Source organism: Hibiscus syriacus, unplaced genomic scaffold, assembly GCF_006381635.1.
Source record: "Hibiscus syriacus cultivar Baekdansim isolate YM2019G1 unplaced genomic scaffold, ASM638163v2 tig00116983_pilon, whole genome shotgun sequence".
Lineage (NCBI taxonomy): Eukaryota > Viridiplantae > Streptophyta > Magnoliopsida > Malvales > Malvaceae > Hibiscus > Hibiscus syriacus.
The window spans coordinates 918,643-937,346 of NW_024063506.1; the positions used below are offsets into that span (position 1 = coordinate 918,643).

The window sequence follows — 18,704 nt, forward strand, 5'->3', positions numbered from 1 at the left end:
ATTTCAATCATGCCCTAAGAAATCACATTTACTAGCTGTTAAGTGAATCTTTAGATACCTTAAGAACACTCCTAGTTTAGGACTTTGGTATCCTAGAGACTCTAGCTTTAGCTTCCATGACCTTTTTGATGCGGATGATGGAGGATGCAAATTAGATAGGAAAAGCACCTCTGGTACTTGTCAATTCCTTGGAAATATGCTGATTTCTTGGTTTTCAAAGAAACAAAATTGTGTTGTATTATCTACCACTGAAGCCGAATACATTTCAGCTGGTAGTTGTTGTGCACAAGTTTTATGGATGAAACAACAACTTTGTGATTATGGAATTGAAGTAGGTATCATTCCTATCAAGTGTGACAATACTAGTGCTATTTGTCTCACTAAAAATCTCATCCAACACTCTAGAACTAAGCACATTGAAATAAGACATCACTTCATTAGAGACCATGTCACTAAGGAAGATGTAGTTCTAGAATTTGTTGATATTTTGCACCAATTAGCAGATATCTTTACAAAACCTTTAGACAAGGAAAGATTTTGGACACTTAGGAGAGAACTAGGTTTGACCAACCTATCTTCACTTAGTGTTTAAAATAATTTTAGCACTTTTAAGACTAAATGAAAAATGCTTAGAATAATAATTTTTGATTGCATTCATTGCTATTAGTTAGGGGGAGTTTATGATTCTTGATGAAAATTAACTTTATGTTCAAATATAGTTTAAAGATTAATTGGATTGTTTGAACGTGATAAATTTTCAATATATGAGTTGTCAATACCACTAGAGAAAATTAATTTAGCATTTTGTGTGTTTAAAATTGGATTTTAGCATTTTGGTGCAGATGGAATCGATACCCCCATGAGGGAATCGATTCCCCCTTTGAAGGGGAACCGATTCCCCCCACAGGGGAATCGATACCCCCCTGGGGTTATGGTTTTATCAGGCAGAACCCTTGTTTTTGCCTCAAATCCTCTCTTCTCTTCACGCCGTTTTTCCCATCCATTCTCTCAAATCTCCACTTTGCCTCAAAACAACATTTTTAATCGGAATTCTCTTCAAATATCATCTTCTAAACCTGCTAGCATCATTAAAATGGTGCAAACAACATAAAAATCCATTCAATCTCATCTTTCAAGGTAAAGTTTTCTAAATTCTCTATTTCATTGATTTTGAACATAAGACTAGTTTTAATTAGTTCTAGATAGAAATAGTGATCGGGCATTGATTGTTTAATGATTAGAAACTAGATATTACAACTAATTTCATCAAAAACACAAGAATTTTACAACTAATTAGGATTGGTTTAGAGAACCTTGAAATATTGAGGACTTAATTGAGTTTTGGGATTTATTGAATTGCATACATGTGTTTTCTAAATTACAGGTTCTCCATTCTATTCCAATTTCCTAAACCATGTCCAATCCTAAACGTGCTAGGTCATCATCTAGTCGCTCAAACCGTCAATCCAACCCACCTCCAAATCCTCCTCCTATTCCTGAAATTCCAATTCCTAATCCTAATCTGATTGATCCTAATATGACTATCCAAAACTCGTGCTTCAATTATCCTGGTCCTAGAAATCATCGTTTTTGGTATTATCAATATTTTGACTCTTACAAAATTAGAGAAGAACGTATCCCTTCTCGTCAAGCTATGTTAGATATCGATTTTAGATATCTTCCTCTTTTACAAGAGTGGAAATTTGATAAACTTTGTGACCTTGAACCTATAATTTACCATCAACTTGTTCACATCTTTTATTCTAATGCCGTTTGTGTCAAAAACCGAGCTCAAACTGAAACCATAGGAGTTTGTTCCTACCTCCTAGGACAATTCTTACATATTAACTCGGCTTACATAACTATAGCATTTGGATTAGATAATGATGGTATATCAAATGAAAAACAAGTTAGGGGGAGTTTATGATTCTTGATGAAAATTAACTTTATGTTCAAATATAGTTTAAAGATTAATTTGATTGTTTGAATGTGATTAATTTTCAATATATGAGTTGTCAATACCACTAGAGAAAATTAATTTAGCATTTTGTGTGTTTAAAATCGGATTTTAGCATTTTGGTGCAGAGGGAATCGATACCCCCATGAGGGAATCGATTCCCCCTTTGAAGGGGAACCGATTCCCCCCACAGGGGAATCGATACCCCCTAGGGTTATGGTTTTATCGGGCAGAACCCTTGTTTTTTCCTCAAATCCTCTATTCTCTTCACGCCGTTTTCCCCTCCATTCTCTCAAATCTCCACTTTGCTTCAAAACAACATTTTTAATCGGAATTCTCTTCAAATATCATCTTCTAAACCTGCTAGCATCATTAAAATGGTGCAAACAACATAAAAATCCATTCAATCTCATCTTTCAAGGTAAAGTTTTCTAAATTCTCTATTTCATTGATTTTGAACATAGGACTAGTTTTAATTAGTTCTAGATAGAAATAGTGATCGGGCATTGATTGTTTAATGATTAGAAACTAGATATTACAACTAATTTCATCAAAAACACAAGAATTTTACAACTAATTAGGATTGGTTTAGAGAACCTTGAAATATTGAGGACTCAATTGAGTTTTGGGATTTATTGAATTGCATACACGTGTTTTCTAAATTACAGGTTCTCCATTCTATTCCAATTTCCTAAACCATGTCCAATCCTAAACGTGCTAGGTCATCATCTAGTTGCTCAAACTGTCAATCCAACCCACCTCCAAATCCTCCTCTTATTCCTGAAATTCCAATTCCTAATCCTAATCTCATTGATCCTAATATGACTATCCAAAACTCGTGCTTCAATTATCCTGGTCCTAGAAATCATCGTTTTTGGTATTATCAATATTTTGACTCTTACAAAATTAGAGAAGAACGTATCCCTTCTCGTCAAGCTATGTTAGATATCGATTTTAGATATCTTCCTCTTTTACAAGAGTGGAAATTTGATAAACTTTGTGACCTTGAACCTATAGTTTACCATCAACTTGTTCACATCTTTTATTCTAATGCCTTTTGTGTCAAAAACTGAGCTCAAACTGAAACCATAGGAGTTCATTCCTACCTCCTAGGACAATTCTTACATATTAACTCGGCTTACATAGCTATAGCATTTGGATTAGATAATGATGGTATATCAAATGAAAAATAAGTTTTAGGTTCTCGTTATAAAAGAAGGGATAGTGCGAGTGTCTTAGACCTTCATGATCGTTTTCTTCATCTAATGATTTCTTGGTGGTTTCGACCATCCGGAGGTCGTTACTCTACTCTTCGTGCTTTAGATCTTTGGTGGTTACATTGTTTCCAAAACAGTATTAAAATAAACCTACCTCATATTATTTTTGCTGAAATCGTTGAAACCGTAAATCTTGTTCCTAACAAGAAACTCTGTTCATCTCTAGTTTACGGTTGCATTCTGAGTAATCTTTTTTCTAAAGCCGGGCTTAGAGTAGGTATAGATGTCGTCTTTCCTCTAAAGAAACAAATTAATCTTCTTTCCTTAACGAGAGCGGGATGGATAAAGGATAAGGAAACCGGTGAATGGGTTCGATCTTCTGAAAATACTCCGGGAGCTAGTTCTTCACGAGCTCCACCAGAAGCTGACGATGATCCCGAGCTTGAACAATTAATGCGAGACATTGATGAAGCCGAAGATGAGCCTGAGTAGCCCGAGGAGCAAGAACAACAAACGAATCAAATGCCTCCATATTTTCAATATTTTATGGAGACATTCGATTTTTGATATGCTACCATAGATTCGCGCTTTACTTCTATAGAGTCCCATTTATCCACAATGGGAGCTCAACAATTAGAAATTCTTTGGCAGATGCGAGCAAACAATGAAGCAACCAACGCTCATATTAATGAACTCACTCATGAAATGGCAGCTATGCGAGCTCGTTTTCCTCCTCCCGATCCTCCTACGGATGCTTGATTATTTGTTTTGCTTTAGTACTTTGAACTTAAAGCTTATTGTTTCAACATTTTGAATATTTTGGAATGTTTGATTTTTTTTGGATTATTAAACTTTGGATTTGTTTGGATGTTTGAATATTTGGTTTAGTTAAATTTATTGCATCATTTACATCATTTTAGAAATATGACCAATTTTTCCATGTCACATTAATTATGAATATTGGTTATGAAACTAATGGCTAACATTTCTCTTGATTGTGATCTTAGCAGCTTAAACTATATATAATCAATTGGCTATATGATTTCAAAACCTTGTTTAAATTCTTTTACAAATCTTTTTGATTTAACAAAAAGGGGGAGAAATGTTATTAAATTAAAAGGGGAGTTTTTGAAGAGGAAGTGTTAAAGAAAGGGGGAGTAGTATTTTCAAAATCAAAATTCATTTTGAAATTAGAAAATCTTAAAATGTTTTGTTATATCAAAAAGGGGGAGATTGTTGAAAACATTTTGATGTTTCGATAAAACAAATTAAATTAAAAGAATTTTAATTTTGAAAAACATTTTTTCTAAGCATATTCGATATATTAAATCAAATATCAAAATATTACTCAAAGCATTTCAAAGTTCATTTTAAATCCTTACTCAAGTGTAAAATTAAGTTTTAATCTTAAAATAATTTCAAAACGATTTTACAAAATATTTCGAACTATTTCAAAGCCAAAAATTCCAGATTGCTCAGAGGGAACCGATTCCCCCCCCAAGGGGGTACCGATTCTCCCCTGAATGGTTTGGCTCTGAGAATTCCAGTATGCTCGGAGGGAACCGATTCCCCCCCACTGTTCAACGGTCAAAATATTTGAATTTTACACTTAGGGAACCGATTCCCCATTAGGGGTACCGATTCCCCCCACGCTCCAAGCAGAAATATTAATTGTTTTCACACTTAAACGGCTCCAAAAACTTCATTAATGATCCCCCAACGTTTAGAAGTGATTCAAGGTGTATTTAAGCAAGCTTAGAAGCCATTGATCAAGAACAAGAAACATCAAGCAACTAGAATCAAGAGAGAATCAAAGAGAAAGCATCAAACCTCAAGTTTGACCATTTCAAGCCTATTTTTCATTCAATATTCATTTTTCTTCCAAGAACACTTATTGTACTCAATTGTATTCATTCTTGAGTGTTATTTTCTTTGTTCTAGAATTGTGCAAACAATACCTTGTGAGGATTTCCTTGTAAGTTTGCAAATTTGTATTGTTCTCTTTGGGAGAGAGTGTTCTCAAGAATTTGGGGTATAATTCTTGAGGGTTTGTAAGGTTACTCTTTATCCTCAAAAGAAAGACAAATTAGTGAATTTGTGAAAAATCCTTAGTGTGGATAGCTAAGGTAGTGGACGTAGACTTTGGTTGAGAAAGTCGAACCACTCTAAATCGCTGTGCAAATTTCTTTCAATTTTCTGCAAAAGCTTCCACCAAAATTTTAATTGCCAATTCACCCTCCTCTTGGCCATATTCGTCAATTGATTAACTCAACAAAGCCGACTATTAGTATCCTTTGAGTTGTTTTTCTAGAAACAAATTTTGTTTCTCGAGACAGTTTTTTTTTTGAAAAAATCTTTGAGTCTGTTTCTTTGGAAACAAAGTTTTGTCTCACTTGAGACAATTTCTTTTGAGAAAAAAACCATTGAGATTGTTCCATTGAAACAAATTTTATCTCTTGAGATAGTTTCTTTTGAGAAAAATCCTTGAGTTTGTTTCTTTGGAAACAAAATTTACCATCTTTAAGTTTGTTTCCCTTGAAACAAAACAAACATCTTTGAGATCGTTTCCATTGAAACAAATTTGTCTCCCTTGAGGCAGTTTCTTTGGAAACACAAATCTGAGACTGTTTCTCTTGAAACAAAACCATCTTTGAGTCGTTTCCTTGAAACAAATTTTGTCTCTCTTGAGACAGCTTCTCTTGAAGCATCATCTTTGAGTAGGTTTCCCTTGAAACCATTACCCCTAGATAATCAGCCGTCCTCATCACGTAGGAATCATGTTATCATCCCTAAAGATGGCTTGCCATCCTCATCATGTAGGAATCGTGTCATCGCCCCGACCATACCTCATCATCACATAGGAGCCGTGTCACCCCCATATAACCAACCGTCCATATCACGTAGGAACCGTGTTATCATCCCTAAAAATAGCCTATCATCTTCATCACGTAGGAACTGTGTCATCCCCCTGACCAGATCTCCTCATCACGTAGGAGCTGTGTCACCCCTAGATAACCAGTCATCCTCATCACGTAGGAACTGTGTTATCATTCCTAAAGATGGTCTCTCATCCTCATCACATAGAAACCATGTTATCCCCCGACCAGATCTCCTTATCACTTAAGAGTCGTGTCACCCCTAGATAACTAGTCGTCCTCATCGCTTAGGAACCATGTTATTACCCTTCTTAAAGATGGCCAGAACTCTTCATCACGTATGAGTTGTGTCATCCACCGACCAGATCTTCTCATCACGTATCAGCCCTATCATTCACCGACCAGATCTACTCATCATGTAGGAGTCGTGTCACCCATAAACGACCAGACCTCTTCATCGCATATGAGTTGTGTCGACCCCAACAACAAACACATCAATTTTTAAACCCGAAAAAGAGAATCGGACAAAAACTTGTTGTTTTTTTCGTCTTTGCCTTATTCTTGTTAACATAAGAATGTGCAAAGAGGAGCAACTGTAGACACTCGTTTTTGTCTGGGTCTTTTTTTATTTATTTAATTATTAATACTATTATTAGTTATTTTATTATTATTATTATTATATTAACATATTTACAATTACATTTTGTATAAGCCTTGAAGCCTAATCCAACTACAACATTAGGCCCTCACTCAAGCAAGCCCAATACACCCAAGACCCACAACCCAATCCAGACAACCCAACAATTAACCCGGGGATCCAAATTGACCTGAACCAGCCCAGAAACCCCGGATCTAAACCCGACCCAGTTCAGTCGACCCGAGGCAAATAGGGTTTTGAAAACCTAACTATAGGGGACTGTCGCCGCTTGTGCTTCTGCCACTACTGACACTCCTGCTAGGGTTGTCCCAGCCAGCCACTTACACAACAATGACCCCAAATCATATCAAGCAACAAAAATAAATAAAAATAATGGAAACCAAGGATAAATATTATCCCAAGGAAGATTAAGTTTTGGAATGGCCCAATCTCATCGGTCTCAACACAAATTAAACATCCATCAACAATAACTCGTCAATCAGAGGGATGCAAAGATAAATGAAGAATTGAGAGAAGAAATATAATAGGGGATTTATTTTCAGAGATACAACAGACGAAAAAACTATTGGGATGAGGTAAAAAAAAGGTATTTGGAGCAAAAAAAAGGAGACTGCAAAGAGAGATGAGGAAAAAAGAAAAATCAGTGAATAGAGAGAGAAAATTAGAGAGATTTAATAGAGAACTTTCAAAAGAAAAAATAAATAACAAAAAAGAAGAAACAAAAAGGTGGAGAAACTATTTGGGGTTTCACGTAAAGAATAGTGAAGCCCTTACCTCGGTTCAAAGTGTGAAGTCCGACGGTGGTCGGAGCCGAAGGGACCGAGGAGTTCCTTTGTAGATTTACGGCGCTGGAGTTCTATTCATGCCAAATGAAGCCCAGATCCATACTCAGGGCTAAAAAATACTTTGGGTAGCGTGATGTTCTCTCTCCTCCAGCGTTGGCAAGCGGCAGTGGACGCCGATCAGCGATGACTGGTGTGGCGGAGGACCACCGGTTTCTGGGAAATCATGAGTTGCGTTTGGAACATACCAGAATGCTCTCTCTCTCTATCCCATCGGTTTAATAAAGGAAGCAAATGAAAGTTGATATTATTTTTGGGCATGAATTCAATCTTATATGTGAAACACCAAACGGCGTCGTTTTGAGGGGGATGAATTTTACATTTTCTCGCATGTGGTAATATCAAATTTGGTCCTTATGATTCTGTAATATGCCATTTTGGCCATTAATATAAGTATTGTATTATTTTGTTTTGGGTGCATATCTTTAAATGTTTATATTTCGGTCATCATTTTATATGTTATTCCATTTTTGTTAATGTTTGATTCTGGTTGCAATATTTGTAATTATTTCATTTTAGTTACTGATTTTGTGTTTTGTGTATTTTTGTGAATGTTCGAATTTAGCCATGATATTTATGTACCTTTTATTTTGGTCACTACCTTGCATATGGTTTAATTATTGTTTAGTCTTCCATATTTCTGGTTATTTTATTTTAGTCCTTAATATTATTTAGGGGTTATTTTCATTTCTAGTACCTATATTATTTAGTATTTTTTATTTTGGAACCTGGTTTATTTTATTTGTGTTTAAGTCCCTTAAGTTTCTATATTTTCTATTTTAATCCCTCAAGTTTCTATTTTTGGTATTTTAGTCCTTTAAATATCAGTTTTTCTATTTTAGTCCCATAAGTTTCTATTTTTGTGATTTTAGTCCCTTAAATGTCTATTTTTACTTTTTTAGTCCTTTAAATTTCTATTTATGTTATTTTAATCTCTTAAATTTATGTTTTTTCTATTTTAGTCCCTTAAGTTTCTTTTTTTCTATTTTGGTTCTTTTAAATAGAATATGATTATTTATTGTTTTTATTATTTGTAATTTGATATGTAATATTTCTTTGTTATGATTGATTCTTTTACATATGTATTTGTTTTACATATTTTGTAATTATATGTAAAGGGAAAATTTTATTGTGGGAGAAATCTACGAAGATATCTCCCAACTACAAGGGTAAATATCTTTTCGAAGATTTTTCGCACAAGTTTATTAATTTTTATTTAATATTTGTCTTTACGTTACCTTCACGTTTATTTATTTTGATTATTTTTCCAATTCTTTTCCCTTTTATTTTGTTTTATTTTATGTTATTTTATCTTTACAAAAAGTATAAAACAATGTCTTTTTGTGATAGGAATTTATGGGAAGTCTCCTAATTACAAAGAAAGCGCTTTTTCAGAAGATTGTTCACACAAAATGGCATTAGTTATCCAAAATTTGACATTTTTTTGAATAAAATCAAATAAATAAAAGGATCGTAATTTAAATATATTTTCGAGTTCGTAATTCCCAATATTTAAACACTGTATAATCGTTTAGGTACCAAAATCAGGGAGTTGTGGGGGTGCTCACCCTTCTCCACACGTAACCGACTCTCGAACTCTTAAAAATGATTTTTTGGTAAAATACACACATTTTTTTTAAGGTTTCCAACCTACCTAACTTAATAGTTGGTGGCGACTCCGAAATCAAATCATTTTCCAAATTAATTTCAAATCACCAAATTTTCAAAATAAATAGTCATAATCGTTTTTCAAAATCATATTTCATAGCCTTTCCCCGAAAACTAAATTTTTCAAGTCTAACGGATCCCTCGGGGAGACGTTATGACACAAACCATTGAGAACAACACTAACATGCTCATGCTCGGATATGATTTCACCACAATTAGCAAGATTATCTCATATACTCTTAATTTTCATCAAATGATCCCTCATATAAAAATCACATTTCTTTTGGGAATGCAAGAGTCACCTATATAACATTAAACGAAGAGTAGTTTTTCCGCTATACAACCTACGCAAGGTATGCCATATATTCGAGGCAGTACTTAAACCGATTAGATGAGGCAAAACACTATGACTAACAGAGGATAATAACCAGGTGGCAAGAGCCCCATCTTGCTCTTCAAAATACTCATAATCATGATTGATTCTAACGATATCATTTTACGTAATGTATTGTGGAGGAGAAGCAACCTTATCATCAATGGATCTCAACAAGCTATGAGTTTTAATGATGAGATATACTTGTTGATGCTAAAAAAGGTAGTTGTGATCGTCTAACACAACATTAACCCTCTTTGTCACAAATTATTTATTAGAAGTCCCTTGTGAGCCACCAGAATTACTATCCTCAATGTGAAGATTACCTTCTATGCCATTTGTATTAGCCATGAAGAAGAGCAAAAATCAAACACCAGAAAACCCTAGAACTTAACAAAGAACTCGAGAAAACACCGATCAACAACACAATCACAAATTAAGACCTCACAATAGTAGAAAATAAAAGTAAATACTTGAACAAACTAGAGAGAGATATGAATCCAACAAAGAATATGAAGAAAAAATAATCGCCACAACGAATCACCAAATCACTATGAAACGAGAGAAAAACATCAAACAAACCTTCATAAACCTTAAGAATCAGCAGGATCGATCGAAAATTAAACCGAAATAGCTCTGATACCATGTCAGAAAGTGTAGCTCCGATCACCAGAGTGTGAAGAATGAGGAAGGAAAATAAATATTGTTAATTCTTAACTAAAGCTAAAAACATAAAGACTGAAGGCAAACCATACTTTTATTAATTTTTCCATGACTTAAACAATGTACAAGCTTGAATATATATAGGCCAAGGCATGGCCCAATAAACCCAATAGACTCCAAAATCGTTTAATAGACTTTCAACAGAAACATACTTATACTATACTATAATAAAAACACCAAATTAACCTTAAATTAGTGTTTTAAATCCTAAATTGAAGGCGTATTCAGAAAACCTGAGCTATTAGATATTATGATAAATTACGCAATTAGTACTTAAACTATCAATTTTGGTTCATTTTAATAAATAAACTTTCATTTTTTTTAAACCATACCTAAAGTTTAATTTTTGTTTCATTTTAGTATCTCCGTTCAAAATTTAACGTTAAGTTTTGGAAAAAAAATGGAAGTTTAGGGACAAAAATTGATAGTTTAGGTACTAAACACATTAAGCATTTAATATTGGGGGTACTAAAATGAAAAAAAATAAACGTTAGGTATAGTTTTCAAAAAAATTAAAAGTTTAGATACTAAACCCAACTAAAATTGATAGTTCAATTACTAAATGCGTAGTTTATCGTAGATATTATTTGGTCTCATTTATTTCATCATCCAAGTACAACAACAACAACAACAACAACAACAAAACCCAATTCCCATATGCAATGGGGTAAGGGGGAGGTAGGGTAAGGGGGAGGTAGGTTAGTAGGCTGCCCCCAACGCCAGGTTGAGAATAGCTTCCGTGGAAGACCTCCGGCAGTCAGAAAATTAAAAATATAGATAAAATGCAATGCATGTATAAATAAATACATAAATACATAGTTGAACGGTATTCATATGCAGTCATTAATATCATATGCACGTTTGTAATGGGCAGTAATCCCTGCAAATAAATCCCTGCGAAAAAATCTCTGCATATAGACAGAAACGTAAGACCCGACTAAATTTAAAAGTGAAGAGAATGTTACACAGAAGTCAACGATAGCAAGCCCAGTTCTAAGCCTTCATAAATACCAATAACAGAAACGTATAAAAAATAGAAGTCTTCATCATCCGAGTAGTATAAGTGAAACCCTAAAGCTTAATATCATTTAAGAATTTATTAGAATTTAGGATTAATGTTGAATATTGACTTAGATAATTAATTTAGCTCCGAATGTATATTTTGTTTTTTCTAGTTAAAGAGGATTTGCTGAAATCTCTAATCGAAAAGGAAAAATCTAAAGCTATTGATTAATCTGTTGATTTGAGGTACTTCGAGGGTTTAGATTGAATGAGTGTAATCATAATCGAGTCAACGTGAATGTGTTTATTTGTTTCAATTTTAATTGTTTAGGTTGTTATGTATAATTTTAGTATATGTTTTGGATCACATGGAGCACTTTGGATGGCAATTGTGATTGATTTGGTACATTTTGGTAAGTTGTTCCTATGTTATGATGATTTTGTATATGCTATGTTATATTCCAATTATGAAATGATCATGTGTTGTGTTAAATTAGAGTTCAATACAAGAAATCAGATTAAATTAAACAAACTAATCTACCTTCATGTTAATACGATATTTGTAAAAGTCTATTTTTAAGAAATGAGCTTTGAATTGTAATAATTGAGTCTTTGGCTATTTAGTCGAATCTCGGGTACAACTGACATAACATAAAGCCTATAGAATTTTTGTATGAGTTTATATAGACTTTGATCTTTTATAAGATGAAACAATATTGTATATTTAGACTTCAATCCCTATCAAGATAAGGATGATATTATTTTCAAAGTACATACATAGATTCAAATTAGAAAAATCTATCATACTCACTACTCTTATCACATGTTTATTTTACGTGGATATACAAAAAATATGTTGAAAATAGTGTATAATGTTTCAACTATGTGCTTCAAAGGAGCATAATATTTAATATACAAATATTATTTTTCGAAAAATAAGTATAATCAAGCCCTATTTCTTCTTACTATTTACACGAGTGCACACTCTTGCATGTTGAAAAATTTTCCCAGGTCGACACAAATAACCCTTGGCCGGAGCACAGTGAATATCTTGGGAGCATACACATAACCCTTCCAAAGCACATCCTTCCTTCAACACCGTGACCCCATTCCTCATCCCAAGAACCTGGTCGGTCCACTCACTGAAAAACAGCCCCCACGGATCGTACTTACTTTTAACCTTCAAAAATTCCCTACTATTTCTGTACTTCTTTATCGCGCTGTCGAACGCCAGGTTCCGGTTCTTTCTATTGGGAAATAAATGAGTAACAAGTAATTTCCCTATAACCAGATTAGTGAGAATGCGAAATAAAAGCGGGAAAATAATACCCGAAAAATTGATAACGGAGTTCAGCCAATTGTGCCTACGTCTTCGGACTGTTGCAGATCTTTTACTAAGAGAGAAAATTTACAGGTGTTTACAAAGCACTCACTACTCACAAGAAAGCTCTCTAGTATTGTGAGAAAGAAATGATTTGTGATTTTGGGATGATTATGAAGCTAAATGAGCTAGGGTATTTATAGTTGAAGTTTAATGACTAACTTATAAATACCCTAAAATTCAAGGACTCAATTTTGTAATTATCACTTGACAATTTCAACAATTTGGTGCTGCCCAAATTGTTGAATTCTTCAGCCACCCATGTGGGGAAAAAACCAGCCGCCATACTTGTTAATATTCAACAATCTCCCACTTGAAGACTGATTTTAATCTGTCTTCACACCTCGATCAATGCAGCAACACTTCAGTTTGTCCGTAGTCACCGCCCTGTAAACCCACTTGTTATTGGGTAGTTTCTCCGTGGTTGCCTTGTCTCATAACGTCTTAGCTCCCTTCGACTCTTGTCTACTAGATTTGAAGGATTGTTTCTCACTTGAACATCCTCGGCAAGCCCATGCTTCGACCCTTCTCTTAAGATGGTCTCTAAAGCCATGTTCTCTATACGAACATGCTCGGCAAATTCCTTAGACATGGATAACTCCTCCTGCACTTGGCTTCTACTCGTCTTGGTAGAAATGAACCTTATTGAGCCAACTCTCAACGCCCCCTGATCCTGGGTTCGTCCTCTTCTCTGGACAACTCAATCCTGGGCTCATCCATCACCTTGGATGACTCGGCTCCCCTCGGGTAATTTTGCAACACTTCTGGCATCTTAAGTCTGTGCCCCCTCGTTTGCTCGACTTTTACCCTCGATTTAACATCTTTGACACTCAAACTTTTTCCAAGACTGCACACATTTTCACCAAATCCACCATTTGGTTCATCTTTGAGTGGACTTTCTTTGCCACTCGAGGAACAACCTTCCTCATCCTCTGACTGACCTTCATCGCGGAATCTCTTGCTGCTACCCTCGGATTTCAGCTTTGCTTTGGAAGTCTTGTTCTTCTTGACTCCAAATTCTTTGATGGACTCTGTGGTTGTCAAGGCTTCAAACAGCCCCTTGACTTCCCTTCGCTCCAACACTTTCTTTGCCCATTGCTTCAATCCGAACATGAAGGTGAAGAATCCATGTTCTTCAGTCAAACTTGGGACTTTGAGCATGAGTTTTCTGAATCGACTCACATACTCCTAAAGTGTCTCTTTATGCCTGAGACGCCTCAACTTGGACCACACCTCCATCCTGGCATACTATGAGCGGACTTGCTCACATTATACCCTCGGCTTGACGACTTTATCTCTTGCTATCGTACCGGGTCCCTTCTTGTGCTCGACTGCTTTGACACTCGCAGTCTCGTCACGTTTTCTTCCAAGTTCGGTTGTTTTAACATCAACATCCTTGCCTCGTCTCGATCCTTGCTTGGCCGCATTGATCCTATTAATCAGGCCAAGTCTTTTTCCTGGCTTGGTAGCTTTAACACTTACGACCGCGCCAATTCCCGCTACTTCTCCTTCTTCCATCCTCTTCATGATGGCTATAAGGCGACGCTTCTCGGGACATCCTCTAATCAAATGAGGACCATCACAGAAGTAGCATTTCATTTTTTTCTTGCTCTCCTTCTTCTTTACACCTGACTTAGCCTTGTCATTCTTTCTCGATTGTTTTCCTTGGCTACGAACAGTCGATGGCTCGCCTTTGCCATTCGAAGAGCTTTCTCTACCATTTCCCTGATGCACCTTTTCCCTGTCTCCACCACTGTTGTCACTATCTCTGGGCATGGGCTTGGACAACACATCGCTACTTGGCTTGTCACCTACAAGCTCAGTCAGCTTTCCGGCTACAGCTATGGCCTCCGAAAGTCTTTGGGCATTTCCTTGCTCTTCCCCGAGCATCGCCCCTGGTCTAAGTCCTTTCAAAAAGGTCTTGAGCGCATCCCATTCACTCATTGTTCCCTTGCATCTGAGCAGCTCCCTCTTGAGCTCATCAACATCGTTTCTCAAAGTCATCGCTCCCACTCGAATATGGCTTCTTTGGATCGTTTCTGACAATTCTTGTAAACCATCGTATATTAGAACACCTCCGTCGACAAATTCGTATCGCCGAAAAAATTTAATTATTCACGAAATTTACTATTTATGTGAATAGTAATGAATAGTAACCTCACAAAAAATTGACAAAATTCACAACCAAAAGCTCTGATTACCAGTTGTTGGGAAATAAACGAGTAACAAGTAATTTCCCTATAACCAGATTAGTAAGAATGCGAAATAAAAGCGGAAAAATAATACCCGAAAAATTGATAACGGAGTTCAACCAATTGTGTTTACGTCTCCGGACTGCTGCAGATCTTTTACTAAGAGAGAAAATTTACAGGTGTTTACAAAACACTCACTACTCACAAGAAAGCTCTCTAGTATTGGGAGAAAGAAATGATTTGGGATTTTTGGATGATTATGAAGCTAAATGAGCTAGGGTATTTATAGTTGAAGTTTAAGGACTAACTTGTAAATACCCTAAAATTCAAGGACTTAATTTTGTAATTATCACTTGACAATTTCAACAATTTGGTGCTGCCCAAATTGTTGAATTCTTCAGCCACCCATGTGGGAAAAAAACCAGCCGCCCTACTTGTTAATATTCAACACTTTCCCCAGTGCGGCAACGCACCGTACTTGAACAACGCCATTTGCTCGATCTCTTCCAAGATGTCTTGGTAAAGCCTAGGAGCCATGGGATCTTTGGTCCTGTAGTAGGTTATGTCGAAGTCTATTGCGTCTTCTTGTTTGCCTAGGTAAGCTGTGGATGCCTTGACATAATGCATCAAGACGTCGTTGTAGAGTTCTAGGCCACAGAGCGATTTGGGTTCCGTTGCTACTAGTTTATGCACGTCTTGGATGAAGTCTTTTACGACTGATAAGCTGAAGGAGAAAGTGATTTGGTGAAAGTACTCGGCCTTGATTCTTGGGTCCCAAGCGCATGCGGTGATCAGTGAGTCTTCGAGACTGTCCAGGCAGGTTCCCGATGATTGGAGACGATTGTGATATCCAATTACAGGATAGCCAGTGAAAATTAAGCCTATCTCACAAATATAATGAAAATAATTAAATGCTTCCAAAATAAAACTTAGGGTAAATTATAGGCACAAATCGAGTGACTTCATTGGGAAATGAATTTTTATTATTTCTTGATGTTTCGGGTTTGAGCACTAGGAATATAATGAGTGTGTGCGTTTAATGTTAAATGATTGAGAGTTATATCTTTGAGCAGATATTGCCTCGTGCTTACTCCAAATTAATTAAAAAAGATAAAACTGATAATTTAAGTACTAAATGCATAATTTACCTTAAATTATATTATTATTTTTCTAAAATAAAAACTTTAAACTCCTCTCATCATCATCATTATCTTCATTTTTCTAAAAACTTTAATCTTATCTCACCGTCGTCGTCATTTTTAATAAAATTGATATTAAAATATTCATATTTTTTCTTTATTTTTAAAAACTATAAAAATGTTCTAAAGCTTAGGTTTTTAATGATAAAATCTCTATCGACCACCATCTAATATTAAGATTGATTTCAAAATATACTATTTGTTTCATCGGTGTAATACTTTTTACTGTTTGAATTTTAGAATGAACACCCAAATTCCTCAAAATTAACGAAACCTCCAAACTCCTAAAAATAATAGTTTTTTGTGTGTTGAATTTCATGGTTTTTAAATGTAAGTAAATCCCAAATTGATGCATAGAAGAGGGATCAAAAACATAATTCCACGAAATCCTAAAAGGAAATAACGAAAAGAAGAGAGTCGGGGGTTACCGTTGTTGGTCAATCCATAAGCAGCCGTTTGCAGTGCGGATATGATTGCCTTTGCATCCAAGCACTTGCCATCAGCATCTCTAAAGAATTCTTGAGTTTCCTCTGAAACATTAAAGCATTGATAAACAAATAATTATAGTCGGATAATGTTAGTAGTGCGAAGCTCATGCATTTATAGCAGTAATCGTCGACTAACGAACCCGTAGTGCGGGTTAGTGCCAGAACAAGCGACGGAGTGGAGCGAAAAGGCGTGAAATCATAGAGACCGTTGCCGGACACATTAGCCGAGACCCGATCGTCGAGTCTGTAGACAGCCTTGCGCTGGCTAGGATACCAAAATATGTCTGCAAATTCATGTAGTTTGCCGAAGGCCACTGCTTCGTCTCCTAAATCTTTGTCATCATTTGTCACGTAAGTAATGGATCGTTTGAAAATGGGTTGAAGTTTCAAAGTCACCTATGCAAAAAAAAAAAAAATTAAAGATATATGTTCGAGTAATTGAGCATGTGAGATGTAATTCTAAACGGATATTATTTTGTAATTACAATGAGAGCTAACGTACCTGTGAAATTACCCCAAGGACTCCGAGTGAAACCTTAGCTGCATCGAGATCTTTGTCCCTCTCATTTAACACCCTGACCTTAGCATACCCTTCATCGGCTCCGGCAGGGCTCACAATTCTCATCTCCACCACATAATCATGAACCGAGCTCCCTTTCCCCCACAACGAGCTTCCATGAGCTCCCGTACCTAACATCCCACCAATGGTGAGTCCCCACCAATACGGAGCATATGGCAATGCTAAGCCAGCCTTGGCGGCTTCATTAATCAGTTGCCTCAACGTGACACCGCTCTCCACCGTTATTGTCATTGTCGCTTCGTTGGTTTTCACTACCCGGTTAAGGTATTTGGTGCTGATAAGCAACCCGTCTTGGCCGTCGGGGCAGACCAGCTTTGGAATGCTGTGAGAGAACCGTGTCACCACTTTCACTTTCCTCCTGGCTTCGGTAGCATCCGATACGACCGAAACCAGCTCCTGTTCAGTCGCCGAATAAGCCACGTTCCCTGCTCGGCAAACGGCTCGGTCAGGGAACATGCCGAAAGAGTTGGTGATGGTGCAATTGGAATCTTTGGCCCAACATTTGACAGGCTCCGCGGGAGGGGTGCAACTCACTGAAACAACGAATAGAAAGAAGCATTCCCATAGGATAAGCTCATGAAACTTGATTTTCCCCTTTGAAAGTAACATTGATATTGGGATTATGCAAATTTTTAACTGCATATTCACACCTTATATATACTTGGGTAGCTTAGAAAGGGAACTTTTTTTAAATGCTTTGAAGTTAAGGACTTTCGAAATCGTTACTTATTACCTTTTTTGTAAAGGTATTCATATACAAAGGTGAATAAAACTCAACTCGATCGAATACTCATCCTTATTCTTAAATTTACTTACGCGCACTTGCCGCCTTTGACAAATCCTTGTTGTGTCGAAGCATGTAATGAAGAGTTGATAAATAGTGGAGCACTTCACGAAGTTGATAAATACTGTGATTAACATTTCACCATTACTGGTGAGTGCGTTCAATGTGTCGACGTTGGACCCAACACGGTTTCACGCTTGACCAAACCTAATGTATTTTCAGACTTATCTAAATACTACTGAAAGTGCATTTATAAACAAGACTTTTGTACAGACTACTCCAACCTTAATATTTGTTAAAAGAATTGATGAATGTTGAATTAACGAAAGAAAAAAAAATGTTTACCAAGATGGAGTAGTGGCAATTGTAGATGCACCACATCGAAAAGAAAACAAGATAGTGCTGAGATTATGGGGTTGTCGGGGCAAAATAGTTTAAACAAAATACCCCATCCCTGCTCTTTGTGGAGCATTGGTGTGTTGGCCTTCAATAATATTTTACTTTTATCAGTTTTGGATCATATAAATCATAGTTGGTGGTATGTTATATTATAGTGTCACGTCGGGTTTAAGTAGATAAAAAATTATGACACGAAATAAAATGATAAAAAAATTAAATATAACTTCCAAACAAAATCTCTAGCTTGCTCTGAGCACAAAAATAAATGATTGTGCTAGAACTATCAGTGACGATCACGCGTAAAGGATAATCTAAATCAATGTTCTCAATGAGTACTTTCTCTTTTTTTTCTTGGGTTAGGGTTG

General features: G+C 35.9%; 1 protein-coding gene across 1 annotated transcript; it reads right to left on the minus strand.

The window, feature by feature from the left end:
* Positions 1–12,259: 12,259 nt before the first annotated feature.
* Positions 12,260–17,769, minus strand: LOC120192889 (probable L-gulonolactone oxidase 6). The gene is made up of 5 exons (XM_039195583.1): positions 17,079–17,769; positions 16,717–16,972; positions 16,517–16,618; positions 15,341–15,770; positions 12,260–12,563 (listed from the first exon to the last, which is right to left on the minus strand). Exons 1-5 carry the CDS (start codon positions 17,763–17,765, stop codon positions 12,269–12,271), a joined length of 1,770 nt encoding a protein of 589 aa, XP_039051514.1. The 5' UTR covers positions 17,766–17,769; the 3' UTR covers positions 12,260–12,268.
* Positions 17,770–18,704: the final 935 nt, after the last annotated feature.

What these genes read in the sequence shown, in the direction of transcription:
- LOC120192889 (XM_039195583.1), bottom strand. Translation starts at nt 17,765, where the DNA reads ATGTTACTTTCAAAGGGGAAAATCAAGTTTCATGAGCTTATCCTATGG. An exon ending in GGCACTAACCCGCACTACGG is followed by an intron (nt 16,619 to 16,716) that starts GTTCGTTAGTCG and finishes TTAATGTTTCAG; the next exon opens with AGGAAACTCAAGAATTCTTT. An exon ending in GCGTTGCCGCACTGGGGAAA is followed by an intron (nt 12,564 to 15,340) that starts GTGTTGAATATT and finishes ATTTCCCAATAG; the next exon opens with AAAGAACCGGAACCTGGCGT.